Raw genomic sequence first — 18346 nt, forward strand, 5'->3', positions numbered from 1 at the left:
AGCTTTGATGACCTTAGGAACTTCTGAATCCAGTGGGCCCACAGCAGCAGGGGATATTTCAGTTTTATAAACAAATAAATCCTCTTCATCTTTTTAGGCCGGTTTAAGTTTGGCATACTGTTTCTGTCAACCACGGGCCTCTTCAGTTACTGATAATTTGGTACTAGAAGGGGTTGCTAAATTAATTCTACCAAACATCAACATTCAGTTACTCATAATTTGGCACTAGAAGTGGTTGCTACAAGTGGACTCCAAAATGTAGAATTGGATAAATAGATGTAGGGAGGAAAAAAGTAAGGAGGACTCTTCTGTTGCTGATTTGTAAGGTTAGGAGTCCTATCCGCTGATTGAAAAACAGATCATTTACATTTTTTCTTGTTGTAACTTTTGGAATATGTCATTAACTCTTGTGAATACGCAAACAATCAAAATGTGAGAGAGACATAATCCAACTGGATTTTATTTTTAACACCTATAAGAGGTATAGCCCTGCCAGATAAGAAAACAAGGAAAATAATACAGAACTTCATTTGCTTGAATCAATCAAAAAAGCTAGAAATTGAAACATAATAATATATATGGGGGTGAGGTCTAACAGAATGCTCTTAAAATGCTATTAAAATTAAATGTTTGTTCAACCTTAGGAAAGTAGAGGAAAAAAGAGCAAAATAAACCAAAACAAACAGAAGAAAGAATATAATAAAGATTACACTAGAAATAAGTGAAATAGAAATTAGGAAAACAATAGAGAAAATCAATAATACCAAAAGTTAGTTTTTTTGAAAGATCAATAAAATCGACAAATCTTTTTTTGAGACAGACTTTTTTTTTTTTTTTTTTTTTTTTTTTGAGACAGAGTCTCGCTGTGTCTCCCAGACTGGAGTGCAGTGGCACGATCTCGGCTCACTGCAAGCTCCACCTCCCGGGTTCACGCCATTCTCCTGCCTCAGCCTCCGGAGTAGCTGGGACTACAGACGCCCGCCACCACGCCCGGTTAATTTTTTGTGTTTTTAGTAGAGACGGGGTTTCACCATGTTAGCCAGGATGGTCTCGATCTCCTGACCTCGTGATCCACCCGCCTCGGCCTCCAAAAGTGCTGGGATTACAGGCGTGACACCACGTCCGGCCAAGACAGAGTTTTACTCTGTTACTCAGGCTGCAGTGCAGTGGCACGATCCCAGCTCACTATAATCTCTGCCTCCCAGGTTTAAGCGATTCTCCTGCCCCAGCCTCCCAAGTAGCTGAGATTACAGGCGTGCACTACCACGCCTAGCTAATTTTTTGTATTTTTAGTAGAAATGGGGTTTCACCATGTTGGCCATGTCTCAAACTCCTGACCTCAGGCTATCCACCTGCCTCAGCCTCCCAAAGTGCTGGGATTACAGGTGTGAGCCACCACGCCCAGCCAATTTGACAAATCTTTAATCAACTAACAAAGCAAAAATGAAGGAAACTTAAATTACTAAAATTAGGAATGAAAGAAGAGACACAAGTACCAACCTTGCAGAAATAAAAAGGGACTGGGTGCGGTGGCTCATGCCTATAATCCCAGCACTTTGGGAGGCCAAGAGGAGGAGAATTGCTTCAGCCCAGGAGTTCGAGACCAGCCTGGGCAACATGATGAAACTCTATCTCTACAAAAAAATACAAAAATTAGCCAGGCATGATGGTACACACCTGTGGTCCTCGCTACTCAGGAGGCTGAGGTGGGAGGATCACCGGAGCCTAGAAGATTGAGGCTGCAGTGAGCCATGACAGTGCCACTGTACTCCAGCCTGGGCAACAGAGTGAGGTCTGTTGTCGGGGGGAGTGGGGGACGGGCAGAACCCAAACCAAAAAAAAGACATTTAAAGGACTATGAAAGCATACAATAAAAAAAAAAAATTGTTTGCCAAATAATTAGATAATCTAGATTAAATGTAGAAATTTCTAGAAGGGTACAAACTACTGAAATTGACTCAAGAAGTCATAGAAATCAAAATTAGACCTAAAACAAGTAAAAACATTGAATTACCCTTCCCATCAGAAAAGCCCAGGACGCTTGCTTCACTGCTGAATTCTACCAAATGTTTAAAGAATTTTTACCAATTCTCAAGCAGTTCCAAAAAACAGAAGAGGAGGGAACGCTTCCCAACTCATGCCACAAAATCAAGATTACTATATACCAAAACCAAAGACATTACAAAAAAGTTAAAGACCAATATTCCTTGTGAATATAGATGCAAAACTCTCTCAACCAATACAGTTGACCCTTGAACAACATGGGTTTGAACTGTGTGGATCCACGTATATGCAGATTTTCTTCTGCCTCTGCCACCTGTGAGATAGCAAGACCAACCTCTCTTCTTCTTCCTCCCCTCAGCCTACTTAACATGAAGACAGTGAAGAAGTTTATAATGATCCCCTTTTACTAAATAAGTAGCACATGTATTTTATCTTCCTTATTATTTTACTAATAACATTTTATTTTATCTAGCTTATCTTATTATAATAATATAATATACATATAATATACAAAATATGTGTAATTGGCAAGGCTTCCAGTCAACAGTAGGCTATTAGTAGTTAAGTTTTGGGTGACTTAAAAATTATACGTGGATTTTCGACTGTGTGGCTGTCAACACCCCAACCCCCATGTTGTTCAAGGATCAACGGTACTAACAAATGAATCCAGCAACATATAAAAGAGAATTATATCTATGATAATCAGGCATAGTTTATTTCAAGATATAAAGTTGTTTCAACATACAAAAATCAGTGCAACACATTATATTATCAAAGGCAGGAAAAGCATTTGACAACATAGATTTAACACATGACCCAGGAATTCCATCCCTAGATATATACCCAAAAGAAATGAAAACATGCGTTTATACAAAACTGCTCATAAAAAGCAGCATTATTTATAATAGCCAAAAAGTAGAACCAGCCTAAATGTTTGTCAACCAATAAGTGGATAAACAAAATGGGATATATCCACACAGGGGAATATTATTCAGCCATAAAAAGGGATGAAGTACTGATACATACTACAATGTGGATGAACATTGAAAACACTGTGTTAAGTGAAAGAAACTAGATACAAAAGACCACATATTACATGATTTGATCTATATGAAATGTCCAGAATAGGCAAATCCGTAAAGAAATCAAGTAGTGTAGTGGTTGCTAAAGGCTGAAGGAAAGTGTAATTGGAGGATGACTATTAATGGTTTGGGTGTTTTTCTTTAAATGACAGAAATGTTCTGCAATTAGATGGTGATGATGGTTGCACAACCCTATGAATATACTAAAAACAACTGAATTGTATGCTTTAAAAGGATGAATTTTATAGTATGCAAATTATCAGTAAAAGAAAATGGAATATCTGTAGAGCAAGATGGAAAGATAGTAAAACGTGTGCTAAAGAAACATAAAGTCCAACCAAGTAGTGGAAGAAATTATCTAGAATCTTAGGCAGGAGTAACACTTCTGTGAGTAGACAGTGAAGTAGGTAATGATAACTTGTATCCAGCAGCAAACAACTCCCTTTGAAGACCGAAGTTTTCAAAGAGTTGTTACAACAACTATTTTTTGAAAGGCTTGTCAATGAGTATCCCCAAAAATTTTGATTGAAAATCAACCCAAGCTCAGGCTGGGCGCAGTGGCTCACGCCTGTAATCCCAGCACTTTGGGAGGCCTAGGCGGGCGGATCACGAGGTCAGGAGATGGAGACCATCCTGGCTAACACGGTGAAACCCCGTCTCTACTAAAAACACAAAAAATTAGCCGGGCGTGGCGGCGGGCGCCTGTAGTCCCAGCTATTCGGGAGGCTGAGGCAGGAGAATGGCGTGAACCCGGGAGGCAAAGCTTGCAGTGAGCCGAGATGGTGCCACTGCACTCAGACCTGGGCGACAGAGCCAGACTCCGTATCAAAAAAAAAAAAAAATTATCCGGGCGTGGTGGCAGGTACCTGTAGTCCCAGCTACTCCGGAGGCTGCGGCAGGAGAATGGCGTGAACCCGGGAGGCGGAGCTTGCAGTGAGCCGACATCACGCCATAGCAATCTAGCCTGGGCGACAGAGCGAGACTCCGTCTGAAAAAAAGGAAACCAATCCCAACCCAAGTTCAATTAGATGGGGACCTCAAGTTACATGGAATTATAACCCCTTTCATTTGGGATGGCAAATTGTTTCCTTAATGAAAAGGAAGATTTACCTTTTTACTGTAGAAGATTTAACATTAAGAGTATAAAAATGATTAAATAGGCTGGGCGTCATGACTCACGCCTGTAATCCCAGCACTTTGGGAGGCTGAGGCAGGCGGATCACTTGAGGTCAGGAGTTCAACACCAGCCTAGCCAACACGGCAAAAGCCTGTCTCTACTAAAGATACCAAAATTAGCGGGGCATGGCAGTGTACACGTATAAGCCCAGCTACTCGGTTGGCTGAGGCACGAGAATCACTTGAACCCGGGAGGCGGAGGTTGCAGCAAGCTGACATGGTGCTATGGCACTCCAGCCTGGGTGACAGAGCAAGACTCTTGTCTCAAAAAAAATAAAAATAAATAAAAATTAAAGTGATAAAATAACCCCACAGTATTAATACTTTCATTTAAAGTATATGTTACACATAGATCAAACTGGTAGATTCTCTTTGTGATTCTAATTTAGAATGTACCAGAACTTGAGAGTCATTGAATTTATAAAATTCATGGAAAAAAAATTTAAGATTCTCAACCACTTCGGGATGTTTTGATTGTTAAACAGCCGAAATGCTTAAAAAGAAAACTGACTATATTAAACTTACAAATGGAATTATAAAATGAAGTTAAAAATGAACTTAGTTTATAAACGGACCTAAAGAGTATTCAAAGTCACCATAAATGTAATTGTTAAAATTGAATAGCTATGTAGATAGAATATTAAATTTTTTTTTTTTTTTTTTTTTTTTTTTTGAGACGGAGTCTCGCTGTGTCTCCCAGGCTGGAGTGCAGTGGCGCGATCTCGGCTCACTGCAAGCTCCGCCCCCTGGGTTCACGCCATTCTCCCGACTCAGCCTCCCAAGTAGCTGGGACTACAGGCGCCCGCTACCACGCCCAGCTAATTTTTTTGTATTTTTAGTAGAGACGGGGTTTCACCGTGTTAGCCAGGATAGTCTCGATCTCCTGACCTCGTGATCCACCCGCCTCGGCCTCCCAAAGTGCTGGGATTACAGGCTTGAGCCACCGCGCCCGGCCTAAATTTTTTTTTGTTGCTTTGTGTTTTGTTTGTTTGTTTGTTTGTTTTTGAGGCGGAGTCTTGCTCTGTCGCCCAGGCTGGAGTGCAGTGGCCGGATCTCAGCTCACTGCAAGCTCCGCCTCCCGGGTTTACGCCATTCTCCTGCCTCAGCCTCCGGGGTAGCTGGGACTATAGGCGCCCGCCACCTCGCCCGGCTAGTTTTTTGTATTTCTTAGTAGCGACGGGGTTTCACAGTGTTAGCCAGGATGGTCTCGATCTCCTGACCTCGTGATCCGCCCGTCTCGGCCTCCCAAAGTGCTGGGATTACAGGCTTGAGCCACCGCGCCTGGCAGAATATTAAAATTTTTAAGTGTAACATAAAAACTTGAGGAAAAGCTAGGCTTCAGATGTTGTAAATTTAACAAACTGTATATTCCTTTTCAAAACTGCAAAGTAACAATAACTAATTGCTGTACAGCAAAAGTCATCCTCAAGGGCACCAAAAGCCTCAAACTAACAGGTCACTGATCACATGCCTAATGGGGAGCAGTACTAGGGGAGTTGGTAAGAAAACTTCCTGTGCCCTGGCTTGTTCTTGTGGTCTTTAACAAGTCTCTACATACAGGAAAGAAACACAGGCTAAACACAGAGAGGAAATAAAATATGGCTTTCTTTAATGAGAGATGACCCTGCTGCCGGCTTGGCTACAATTCAAAGCATCTGAAGTCGTAACTGGAGCCCGGCCAAGTTGGAAAACCCAAATCCTCTGTCCCACTAAAGTGTGAACTGAAGCAGGGAAGAGGAAGTGTAGCAATTTGAGGTCAAACTGAGGCACAGAAAGCCTGATGCCCCAGGCTCCTCCCAAGCACTCCTTGGGCCTCCCTGCTAGAAAAAGCAGAAGGCTACAGAATGCTTTAGGCCAGGGGTTGACTTTTTATTTTCTGTAAAGGGCTAGGTAGTAAATATTCTAGGTCGTGTGGGATATACCATCTCTGTGGCAATTACTCAACTTTGCCACTGTAGCATGAAAGCAGCCATAGATAATACTTTAAGTAAAGGAGTATGCTGAGTTCTAATAAAACTTTATTTTCAGGGAATTTATGGTGCCTGGGTGATGGGGAGGCAGCCAACAATGGCCTCTGCGACTAAGACACCTTCTATATAATTCAAAAGTTGCTTCTATATAGTAAGCGATCCCCTTGAGGTGATAGGAGGACGTCAGCTTGGTCTTAAAAGATGAGAGAGTATTTATAGGCTGATCCTTTCCACCTGTGGATGGAGGGGCCTTGGGTTGGAAGCAGTCATTGGAGCAAAGGGCTGGATGCACGAATCCCTCAGGCTGTAGAGGGCCTGATAGAATAACTGGAGTAGAGAAGGGTACAGATATGGGAATACTGGATGTCTTTCATTAGTCCCTGAAGGCAAGAAGCACCCATATATGACTGTGCCTTTCACAGTGGTTATCTACAAGTAAGCTTTTTGGATAGAAGAATAAAACAAGCCCCTAAGGTATACCAAAAATAATAATCAAAAGAAAAAAGACATGTTTGCTCTATACTTCCTGGTAGTCAGATTAAGCAAAAACGAGAATGTTTTCCAGATCCTAGGTCCTACCACCAAAGCTAATGGGATCATTTTGTTTGGCTATTCTGGGACATAGTGAGTTCTCCCACGCATTGGAAGACTGGGTTTCTACACAATTATCATCACAACAAATAACATCCTATACATAGCAGAGGTTACTGACTGGGGAAGAAGATTTATAGTAAAAGCGAGGCTCCATTACAGGTGATTACCTGCAGTTATTTGTCTGGTTTTCAGTTATTCAGGTAGGCTGCACTGAACTTTAGTATCCTTAAGAAAGAAGCATCTTATGAGAACTATACTTTTATACTTACTGTCTTTTGGAAATAAATATGCACTCCCAAAGTAATATTGTGATATTAGTTAACATCAAGTCATCATTTTCAGGTCCTTATTAAGCACTCAGTAAAAAGTAAATAATATCCATTCTGTGTTATAATATTTGGGGGACTGTGGCAAATTGGTTTTTTATTTGTATCATTTATTTCTGCCTTGAATGACATATTTAGTACCTTTCTAAGGATTTCAAAATCCTGCAATGAAAAGAGGAACAGCTGGTGCTGCTCTCTAAACTAACCTTTCTTTGAACAAGCTGCCAAGAATGCACTCTGAAGAATCTTAATGATGCCCTGCCACTTTATCTTCAGACCCTGTCCTGAAGCCATGGCGTGGGCATGGCTTTCTCTGACTTTGTTGAAGGTTACTCAGTTAAGCCGGCTTCATGAGCCTCTGTAATGAAGGCAGCAAAGCTGGAGGGCCCTTTTGCAAATACACATACAAGATGTATACACTCAGTAGTGTGATGGTAAATGTAGCTTTTTTTTTTTTTTTTTTTTTTTTGAGATGGAGTCTGGCTTTCTTGCCCAGGCTGGAGTGCAGTGGTGCGATCTCGGCTCACTGCAAGCTCCGCCTCCCAGCTTCACGCCATTCTCCTGCCTCAGCCTCCCGAGTAGCTGGGACTACAGGCGCCCGCCACTGCACCCGGCTAATTTTTTTGTATTTTTAGTAGAGACACGGTTTCACCATGTTAGCCAGGATGGTCTCGATCTCCTGACCTTGTGATCTGCCCGCCTCGGCCTCCCAAAGTGCTGAGATTACAGGCGTGAGCCACCATGCCCAGCCTAAATGTAATTCTTTAAAAAGAAAAACAGTCCTGATTTGTTGTACTCGCAGGTTTCTGTGGTATAAATACTCAAACCATGGCCACATTCATGACTTGTACAATTTGACATCCGTGTACCTGGAGTTGGAAGGAGAATGCACACAATCAGCTATTGCCAGCCCTATATCAGTGGACCCCACCATACCACTGAGAAAAATTTCAATGCAAGTGTTTTCCCCCAATGTGACATGTTCACACAATAGGTCTATCTACTCTAGTGATTGAAGAAAGGTGCTAGGACATAGACAAGGAAAGTCCCATTCTCTTTGTAACAGTCATGGAAAAGATCTTACAAAATTTTGCCTCCATTCAGTCTCTCTTGGCATCCTATTAATTGGAGCAAGACCATACTTTTACCAGAGAGTTTAAAACCAGTATAGGCAGGGCACAGTAGCTCATACCTGTAATTCCAGCATTTTGGAACCCAAGGCAGGCGGATCGCTTACAGCCAGGAGTTCAAGACCAGCCTGAAAAAAATGAGATAATGTCTCTACAAAAAATAAAAAATAAATTAGCTGGGCATGGTGGCACACTCCTGTAGTCCCAGCTACTTAGGAGACTCAGGTGGGAGGACTGCCTGAGCCCAGGGGTTCGAAGCTGAAGTGAGCTATGATTGTGCCACTGCACTCTAGCCTGGGCGACAGAGCAAGGACCTATTTCTTAAATTTTTTTTTAAAAAAAAGTAATAATAATAATAAATAACAGAGCAATGTGAATCCATCTCAAAACCATGATTCCTATAGATCTCTGAAAAATACAGGCTATGCAATGGACACTGTGTATTTAAACTTACAAGAAAGCAGTAATAGCTGCACATGGTTCGAGACAGTTAACAGTCAGGTTCTCTTGTATCATCTTCCAGCTTTCCCTTCTCCCTGTCACATCCCACAATTGTACTTCTTTTTCCTGGCCTTTTGTATTTGGTTTGAGATCTCACTCAGTCATCTTCATTAGCTGACTTACCACTATCAGTTTGAAGGAGCTAAAGTTGTCAGCCTAGACTCCTTCATGAGACCTGGTTCCTTTTCCAGAGATGGAGAAAGAATGTGCCTTTATTTTTAAAGTTTATTTTAACAGTCTTCTATCCAGATACTTTTTATTCAAATTGAGTTCTGTGATTTAAGAACTAGTCTAAGTAATCATATCCCTCTTTACTGGAATCCATTGCTTTTCTGCCTTCCAGTGGAAGTAAGTCCAAGTGCTATAAATAAGTGAAAAAGCCCTTAGTAAACTGTGCAGTATTAAACAGTCTTTTATGATCACTAAAAAGCCCAGAGGGGAAAACCTTGTACTCTTATAATACAAATGATGAGGACAGTGCTCTTCTCAGGCCATTGCAGTTGTTGTTTTGTTTTCGGTTTGCAGCATCCTGTCCTCAGTGGAGCCCCATTTGTTGGCACCTGGGGTGCTGGCACCCGAGCTGCCTTCCCACACTCTCCACAGTCTCGCTCAGGACAGCGCAGCTGAGTGAATGAAGTTATGGGAAGCCAACTTTTAGGTCAAAACTTTCCAAAGCTCCTTAGATAGATCCCGACCCCACCACAACTGCCTCGCAGGCTTTAGAAGGGTCAGTTATAATCCACTAGTTTTTCACAGAGGGAACATAGGCATTGTGTGTAGCGGGGCATCTGGGGGAGAGTGAGAAAGCAGATATCCAGCTGCCATCTCCAGTGGTGACTATGCAGAAAAAATAAGCTAATGGCCCCATACAGGGTGAGAGGTACCTGTATTTCACATGGCAAGAGCAGCAGTTCCCAACGGGCAGGACCCCCCAGGGAATGTGTTGGTCTTGGGAGGGTGCAGGTTGTTTTCAGTTTTAGCAATGACTGGTTGTTGCCAATGGCATTTAACTCAGTAGAACTAGGGGTGGTGTATTCTATGATGCAGAGCAGAGTCCCACGCAGTAAGGAACCGTCACACACCCTGGCTCTCCATGTCTCGCAACACGTTCTTGTGGGTCAAAGCTCTATTTATAAATATCTGAGCTGAGAACCTGACTCTCTTTCACACACAAACACTAAGTAAACCCTTCCTGGTCTGCTCTGTCCCCCTGCTCCCCAGAGTGCTTACAGGAAAACTAGGTCAACTCTGGGCACACACTACTGGTTTAATAACAAACAGGAAAAACAAGCAGCCTACCATTAGAAATAAAATGAAGTTTGCAGGTTTTTAAAAAGGAAAGACCTGTTATTGAAGTTCAAAACTGTTCACATGCCTTCTAGACATTTAGTCACACCAAATTGGCAAGAACTGAAAGTCAAAATTTTGAATCTCAAGTGAGGGCATGATAGGGAAATCAGAGAGCATCATTACCCCATTAGAGATCCTGGAACTAGGAAAGGATGATACTGTGATTTCACTACTCAAGGAAACAGAAAGGACATCTCCTACCCAACGAGTGGGTCTCCGGTGCTATGTAACGTCTCTCAGGTTTAACAGCTGCTACAAACATTAGCAGCAGTGAGATGGTGCCGAGTTGTCTCTGTTATATTGGGACTTTACAGTAAACGCGATGTGTGAATAATGGAATGCAGTCATGCCAATCAGCCGGCAGTGGCATGAGTGGAGAAAGGCTCTGGTGACAGGGCTAAAATAGGTTGGCTGCTGGTGGTAGCTTTGTTTTCCTATCTCTAGGGTGGACACATGGCTACTAATAAATGCCCACTCTCTGTGGCTATCCTGAAAATAGCTAAATGACCACAGGTTGTCAGACAGCTGTATTCTGATGTCATTCTCCCAAGTGCCGTCTCCAAAGGCCAATGTGAAACAATCACTATCTCCTTATTCAAGAAGTTTTCACTTAACCATGCTAGTTCAGCAACAGATAAAGTAGTCAAAAGACTTAGGTTCATGTTCTCTTCAGTCATTTTTAAAATGTTCATTTTGATAAGTAAATGACCTTAAAAAAATGTATGTCCATCATAAAAAATAGATCCTTGCATCACAGGCAGTTTTTTTTTTTAAACCTTAATAATAATGTCAGATGTTAAGTATATGACTTACGTTGTTCAAAGTTAAACACTATTCTTTAAAATGTATACATCAACATATATAAAGACAAAAAAGCAATGGTGAAGGCCGGGCGCGGTGGCTCAAGCCTGTAATCCCAGCACTTTGGGAGGCCAAGACGGGCGGATCACGAGGTCAGGAGATCAAGACCATCCTGGCTAACACGGCGAAACCCCGTCTCTACTAAAAAATACAGAAAACTAGCCGGGCGCGGTGGCGGGCGCCTGTAGTCCCAACTACTCGGGAGGCTGGGGCAGGAGAATGGCGTGAACCCGGGAGGCGGAGCTTGCAGTGAGCTGAGATCTGGCCACTGCACTCCAGCCTGGGCGGCAGAGCGAGACTCCGTCTCAAAAAAGAAAAAAAAAAAGCAATGGTGAACAATTCAAATGTGACTGTAATTGTTACTGTAATAATATAGGGAAAGTAAAATTTGAAGTTCAGATCAGATCAATGTAAGATAACAAAATAAAAACGTTATCCTAGGCCAGGCATGGCGGCTCGAGCCTGTAATCCCAGCACTTTGGAAGGCCAAGGTGGGCAGATTGTCCTGAGGTCAGAGTTCGAGACCAGCCTGGCCAACATGGTAAAACCCCGTCTCTACTAAAAATACGGAAATTAGCTGGGCCTGGTGGCAGGCACCTGTAATCTCAGCTCCTTGGGAAGCTGAGACAGGAGAATCATTTGAACCCTGGAGGCAGAGGTTGCATTGAGCCGAGACTGCTCCATTGCACTTCAGCCGGGGCAACAAGAGTGAAACTGTCAAAAAAAAAAAAAAAAGTTATGCTAAAAAAAAGTCAGAATTAGAACATAAAGTCCTCATCTTCTCCTCTCTGTACCACAGTATTTGTTTTTAGAAACATGAAATTCCAAGTAATGAAAAGCTAATAGATGTTCCAGCAACAGTCACTCACTGTACTTAAATATTAGTGAAATGACAAAACTTGTTTATAAATTGATATCATAAATGTAGAGTTGTGTGGAATCCTGTGGATGCCAGTGGAGTGAATATGGCAGCATTAGATACCCACTTAGGTTATGGATCTGAAAATCTCGAGTTACCCAGCCATATTTGTCAGCTTAACACCACCGGGCCCCTTTGTCTGATGACCACTCTGTCACTGTAACCTCCACTTCGTTCTCATGTTTAGTATTCAGCAGGAACAACTTCTGAAGCATGTCTACCTTTAGACATCTGTATTATCTTCCATGTGTGCCTGTGTGATAGACTATATTTTCAGTTGCCTAGAAACCAACCTTTAACAGACAGCTGAACTTCACTGTTTTATGTCTGGTAGGTATTGTAAAATATCACATGTTACTGATATACTTTGTGATTATTTTAATCCAACATTGTTTTCAAATTAACTGTAAATATGCTACCAGGATCAATTCTGTATGATTTTTAAATTAACCACTCAGAGGAAGTATTGTTAATGAGATGCCTTCCTGTTATTATTATCAATTATTATTTTAATATTATTGAATTTCTTGTGACCAGCCCTCTTCTCAGTCATTAGCAATACTTAAAATGCTGTCCTTTTGGATTTGGGTTTATAAAATGTAGCAAGGGCACAACTTCCTTTATGTAGTAGATTTTGGATGTTGCATACTTCAGCTGATGGGAAGCATTATTGATCAAATACTAGATTGCATCGTAAGCACAGTGGTCCCAATTTCTGAGCTCAGTGATACAACCTGCAGCCTTACTTTGTGGCAGAAGCAACAAGATCAACAGCTCTGATTTTCAGTTCTTTGGAGCAGCCCCCACCTCCTTCTAAGGGTGGACTTAGCCAGGGTTCCCTACCAGTCCCTCCTCCCTACTCTTTTTTCTCCTGTTGGCCAATGGCCCCCTGTTCAGCTAACTGGCACTTCTTCCCTCTGCAGGGTTGGGTTGGTCCCTGATACTGGTCTTTGCACCAGAGAATTTCAGATTGTCTTGGATGTCAGTTGTTTTCAGTGCCCTAAAGAAAACAAGCTAAAAGAATGGAGTTTGTGTTTTCAGTAAGCAAGAATTCTCTTAAAGCTGGGCATGGTAGCTCACACCTATAATCCCAACACTTTTGGAGGCTGAGGTGGCAGAAGCCCCTGAGCTTAGGAATTCAAGACCACCCTAGGCAACACGGTTAGACCCCACCTCTACAGAAGACTTTTAAAAAATTATCCCGGTGTTGTGGCATGCACCTGTGGTCCCAGCTACTCGGGAGACTAAGGCGGGAGAATCGCCCAAGCCTGGGAGGTGCAGGCTGCAGTGAGCTGTGTTCATACCATTGCACCCCAGCCTGGGTGACAGAGTGAGACCCTATCTTAAAAAAAAAAAAAAAAAGAAAAGAAAAAGAAAAAAGAATCCTCTTAACATGATTTATAAAATACCTTGGGCAAAGAATTGTTCTGAAGTTGTGTTCCCATTTTCTGATCTGCAAATGAGATGCTCATAATCTTCAGAATCAGAATTAATGAGGCTCTTGTAATTCTCACAGGTTTTTTTTGAAAATTAGTGTTTATTACGAACTTGCGGACATTGATAAGAAGGCTTTTTGGACACACTTGAACTATAAAATGTTAGCATATTTCTGGTTCCTAAATTAGCATAACAGCTTAGTATTTCTTATATAGAGAGATAGATGTCTTCTGGCTTATATGAAAAAGTGTACAAACATATTAAACCAATTGGGATGGCATATCTCTACTGTCAACAAACAGTAGTCCGCACTGGTATTGGCAAAACAAAACCGTATTTGAGAATGGCATTTAAAGTGGAGATACTTTTTTTTCTAGCTCAAGTATTGACTAAGGTAAGACACTGGAATTTTTCATGACATATGAGATTGAATGAAATTTGCTAGCCAAGAGCATCTTTGAACAGTGTCTCTTTTGATGTTGCTACTGACTGTGTTTGATGTTATGTAAAATCTTGCTGGGCAATAAATATAATGTTCTAGTTTTGTATGATACAGTGTGTATGAGTGGGGAGCTTCCTGAATTTTGTGTTTTATGATACCTTTTGAGAGAAGATCATCAATACTTCTAGAAGCCATAATAATTTGCTATTTATTCACAGCCAGGAATTGGTAATACTAAATGCCATTAGTCAATATGCTGGCCAATATAGTAAGAGTGACTTGTGACTTATTATTTTTTATTTTTTTATTTATTTTATTTTATTTTATTTTATTTTGAGACAGAGTCTCGCGCTGTTGCCCAGGCTGTAGTGCAGTGGCACAATCTCGGCTCACTGCAAGCTCCACCTCCCAGGTTCATGCCATTCTCCTGCCTCAGCCTCCCAAGTAGCTGGGACTACAGGCGCCCACCACCATGCCCGGCTAAATTTTTTGTATATTTTTTAGTAGAGATAGGGTTTCACCCTGTTAGCCAGGATGGTCTCGATCTTCTGACCTCGTGATCCACCTGCCTCGGCCTCCCAAAATGCTGGGATTACAGGCATGAGCCACCACACCCGGCTGACTGGTTATTAATTGAACAGGTTTTTAAGCACATACCTGTTATAAGTTCTTGCTTTTTCCGTCCCAGAAAATTCAGGACTGAAAAAGAAAAAAAAAAAAAAAAACTAGAAGATTGTATTCATATATGTAAATTTATGTAAGTTTGTATATACATATAAACATACATACACGCAGTTTCTATCCTTTCCTAGAAAACACGCTATCAAAAACTAGCCGGGCGAGGTGGCGGGCGCCTGTAGTCCCGGCTACTCGGGAGGCTGAGGCAGGAGAATGGCGGGAACCCGGGAGGCGGAGCTTGCAGTGAGCTGAGATCCGGCCACAGCACTCCAGCCTGGGTGACAGAGCGAGACTCCGTCTCAAAAAAAAAAAAAGAAAAAAGAAAACACGCTATCATGTCCCAGAAACAGATACTAGAAATTTAAGAGAGAAAGAGAAAAAGATTATTTAAATTAGATTTTTGTTGTGTTATGTGCTTGATGGTCAAAATAATTGAGTCTTGAGTAATCAATATAGTACATACTGTAAGTCGTCACCAATTTAATAAGTCGGCAAGTGAGATAGTGAAAGCTACTCTGCTAATTATTTTGATTAAATTGAATCTTTTGGTATCTGCAGTGTATCTTACCTGGTGCCATAGTGCAAATAATTTTTTCTCCGACTTCATCAGACCTCCCATGCTGCTAAATGTATGGGTGGAATGGTGGCTTGCATGCAGATCATTCACCTCTAAAGAAAACACTCCCAGGTCACAATATCTAACCCACATTATAACAACAGCTGTGAACAGACATCCACACTGCAAAGTCGTAGGCATCACAGTTCGTATAAATTTCGCCTTAAAATTCCCCTACTTTATCCCTCAGAATTTTGATATGAGAAAGTTTCTGATATAATTAATAACCTATTTATCTTTATTTTTTCCTCTTAAGATCAAAAAATATTTTGAACTTGAACCACTTGCACGTGGAAAACGCTGGATTCTGCAGCCCTGCTCACTGGACGACATGGATGCACTGAAAGACAGCTTCTCTCAGCTGATTAATTTGTTAGAAGAAAAAGACCATGAAGCTATAAGAATGTGAAATCTGACAAAGAAAACAGGCTCCCAAAGGCCTTGAACCTACCATGTTAGTTTCTCATTTTAATTTTATTTTGGTATCAAGACTATATTGGCTTCAGTATCTATTTTTCTCTGGTCATTTCAGACTCTCATCTCTCTATTAAAGTGAATATTCTGTAGATCAGATGAATTATCATCGGCATTAACGTCAAGTACACACTACTGAGAGAGAATGTATTCTCTGTTTACCACTAATTATCTTCACCGCATGTCTCTTCCTTCTGTTGTTCTAAGCATCTCTTCTATACTCTATGCTAAAACGGATGGAATTCATGGCTTATGGAAATCAAATCCCTTTTGAAGAACTCAAAAAGACTCACAAGACCTTGATCATTTTCTCTGGGTTTGGGAGTGGAGTATTATGTGACTGGGACTCCACAAAATATGTATATTATTTTCAAGATCTCTTGGGGGTTTTGTTTTATTTTATCTTACTTTTATTATTATCATTATTATTTTTTGTATACTGAACTTATAGACTATGAGAGAAAAGTGAGCATCAAAAACTTAATTAATCCCCTTATCAGGAAGGAATATCCTGCCATAGTAAAATTAGCTCTGAAGAGCTTAAAGATAAGTTGCATAATGTTTTCTTGATTACATCTGAAGTCTCCTCTCTTTGAAGAGCAAAGACATTGTTTCCGTTTCTGAGAGCAGTTAGAGGAAACTTAGGTACAATGCATGCATCACAGACTGCATTTGACTGAGTGGAGTCTTCAAATATTTTTTAATGGATAAATGAGCCTGCATAAAGTCAAGCTGCAATGTAACATAGATATCTTTTTCTAAAAACTTCAAGTGTTTGATTAAAATAGAGAAAATAATTTTTAAAATAATAGATAAAAATTTTAAAAACAGCCAGAAAAAGTATAATTTATACTGGTTAGGGTTTAAGCTGGCATGGATTTGACAAAGATAACAAAGAATCATCTATATATTCATTCATTACATGCTACTATAGTTTGTTGGAGTCTGTTAATGCCTTCTAGTAGTTAAAGGTTTATCAGTATTTCTATTATAAACCTCTATTTTCAGGGGTTTCAATGTGCCCTTAAAATTGTGCTGGGGCTGCAGCAAGTAAATAATATTAGGACTCAGATTCAGTCTTTGGAACTAGCTTTTTTCCATTTAATTTAAATTATAAAATTGCATAGGGATAAATGTACAGTTTTGCTAAGGTTTAGCACCTTTGATCTTTTCTAAATCAGGAAAAAAATCTATGCATATTGAGGTTCATAGATGAAATATTCTTTGGCATACTTTGTAGACTTTGACCACTTAAAATACTAAGTGGCCAAATGATTTAAAAAAAAAAAAAAAACTGCTCCCTACACGAGTGATAAAAACATGTTTGTAACTTTTAAGTAAAATAGACTGATACCCAAATACCACAGACTCACACTATATTATAGAATGACATAATACCTGGTAATTCTCCAAAAGATAGACTTCAGACCCTTAATGCCATTTAAATATAGTTTTTGTGGTTTAATCTTGTGAGTAGATTGTAATGAAATCATTACCTTTGAAACATCAAACACTTCTTTAAGCTTTTTTTTTTAATGCCATGAATCAGGAAGGATCCATAATGATTCATATACAATTTTGTCTGCAGCATCCTTGAATATTTTTAACACTGTGTAATCCGTGAGCAGCACAAAACTTTTATTCTGATGACCAGTTACACAATTCCTGTTTTTATTTTGTCCTGTTGTGCTCACCTTCTATGAGAAATAAATGATTATTAGGCCTTGCTTTCCCTGCAAGTTCATTAAATGTAGAATGTTGTCTTTTTAAGGCACCGTGGCTGAGTGCTCCTAAGCCATCTGTTAAATGACTTCCCGTGGTCTGTGTGTGTGTGTGTTCATGTGTGCGCCAGTGATGGGCCTCTCCTCAGACCCACGACTGTCTGCAGCGTCTCAGCCGTCAGAATGAAAACATTATCAATCAGTACCCAACAACAGCTGTTTTTGACAAGTTTCTGTCTGACGCCTAATGCTTTACAACTGTCAATAAGGCTCCCTCTTTGTCTAGCAGGTCGGAGCTCGCCGTCTTGCTGCTTCCGCGAGGCATCCTGTCCTTGTAACCCTAGAATTTGCCATGTTTTGGAAATCCACGTGGGGGTGGGGTGGGGCCTGAAAGGGTGGGGATGGGTGGGTAGGTGGTGGGGGGGGGGTGGGATGGCTGGGGGTGGGAGTGTAAGTCCTATTCCTACTTTCATGTAAAGTGCCACAGGTGTCTTGGTTTGCATATTCAAATATTATACAGGAAAAACAGTCTGTTATGTATTTCTTCACCTAGCTTCTTGTTACATTTATGGACGTTTCCAGTTTTTGTACCTTCTTAGCTAAAGCAGTTGCCTTTTTGTAATGGCAATTAATTTATATGGTAAAACTTTGTATCCACTGTAGTTGACAGTATTGGTTGCTAATTAACTGCCATATTGCCCTGTCTTTCAATTTAAAAATACTGTACCTGTACTTAAAGGCTAACAGATTCATGTGGACATTTACCAGGCAAGACCAGCTTGTATTGTCCATGATTTCTATGATTTCCACTATCTTCAAATGAAAAATAAACGCTGAATAGAATTGATGTTTTCAGACTAACTCCTTTCAGCTTTAGCATTTGGGAGTCCCAGATTTCCGTTTACGTTTGTGTTGCCTGTTTGTCTCCAAAATAAGTTCTGCTGCTCTTGGGCCAAAACAAATGATTAATTCGCATTTCCTTTGAAGCCATTGTGAAAACCTTAAAAGAAAAAAACAAAACAAGAAGCAAGTATCTTTTCCAGTTGGTTTGTCTTCAGCAGCAAT

General features: G+C 40.7%; 1 protein-coding gene across 7 annotated transcripts in view; it reads left to right on the forward strand.

Moving 5' to 3' along the window:
* The window catches only part of ARL15 (ADP ribosylation factor like GTPase 15), a 443095-nt gene extending 424971 nt beyond the window's left edge, over nucleotides 1-18124 (forward strand). For 6 of the 7 annotated variants that reach the window (XM_050794109.1, XM_050794107.1, XM_050794108.1 and 3 more), the window contains one exon: nucleotides 15343-17480. In XM_050794109.1, coding sequence (XP_050650066.1) covers nucleotides 15343-15495 — 153 coding nt within the window. In that variant the 3' untranslated portion in view covers nucleotides 15496-17480. Of the gene's footprint in view, nucleotides 1-15342 lie in introns of all 7 variants that reach the window. The other variant, XM_050794110.1, reaches the window with a different exon arrangement.
* Nucleotides 18125-18346: the final 222 nt, after the last annotated feature.

The sequence above is a fragment of the Macaca thibetana genome, chromosome 6 (assembly GCF_024542745.1).
Source record: "Macaca thibetana thibetana isolate TM-01 chromosome 6, ASM2454274v1, whole genome shotgun sequence".
NCBI lineage: Eukaryota > Metazoa > Chordata > Mammalia > Primates > Cercopithecidae > Macaca > Macaca thibetana.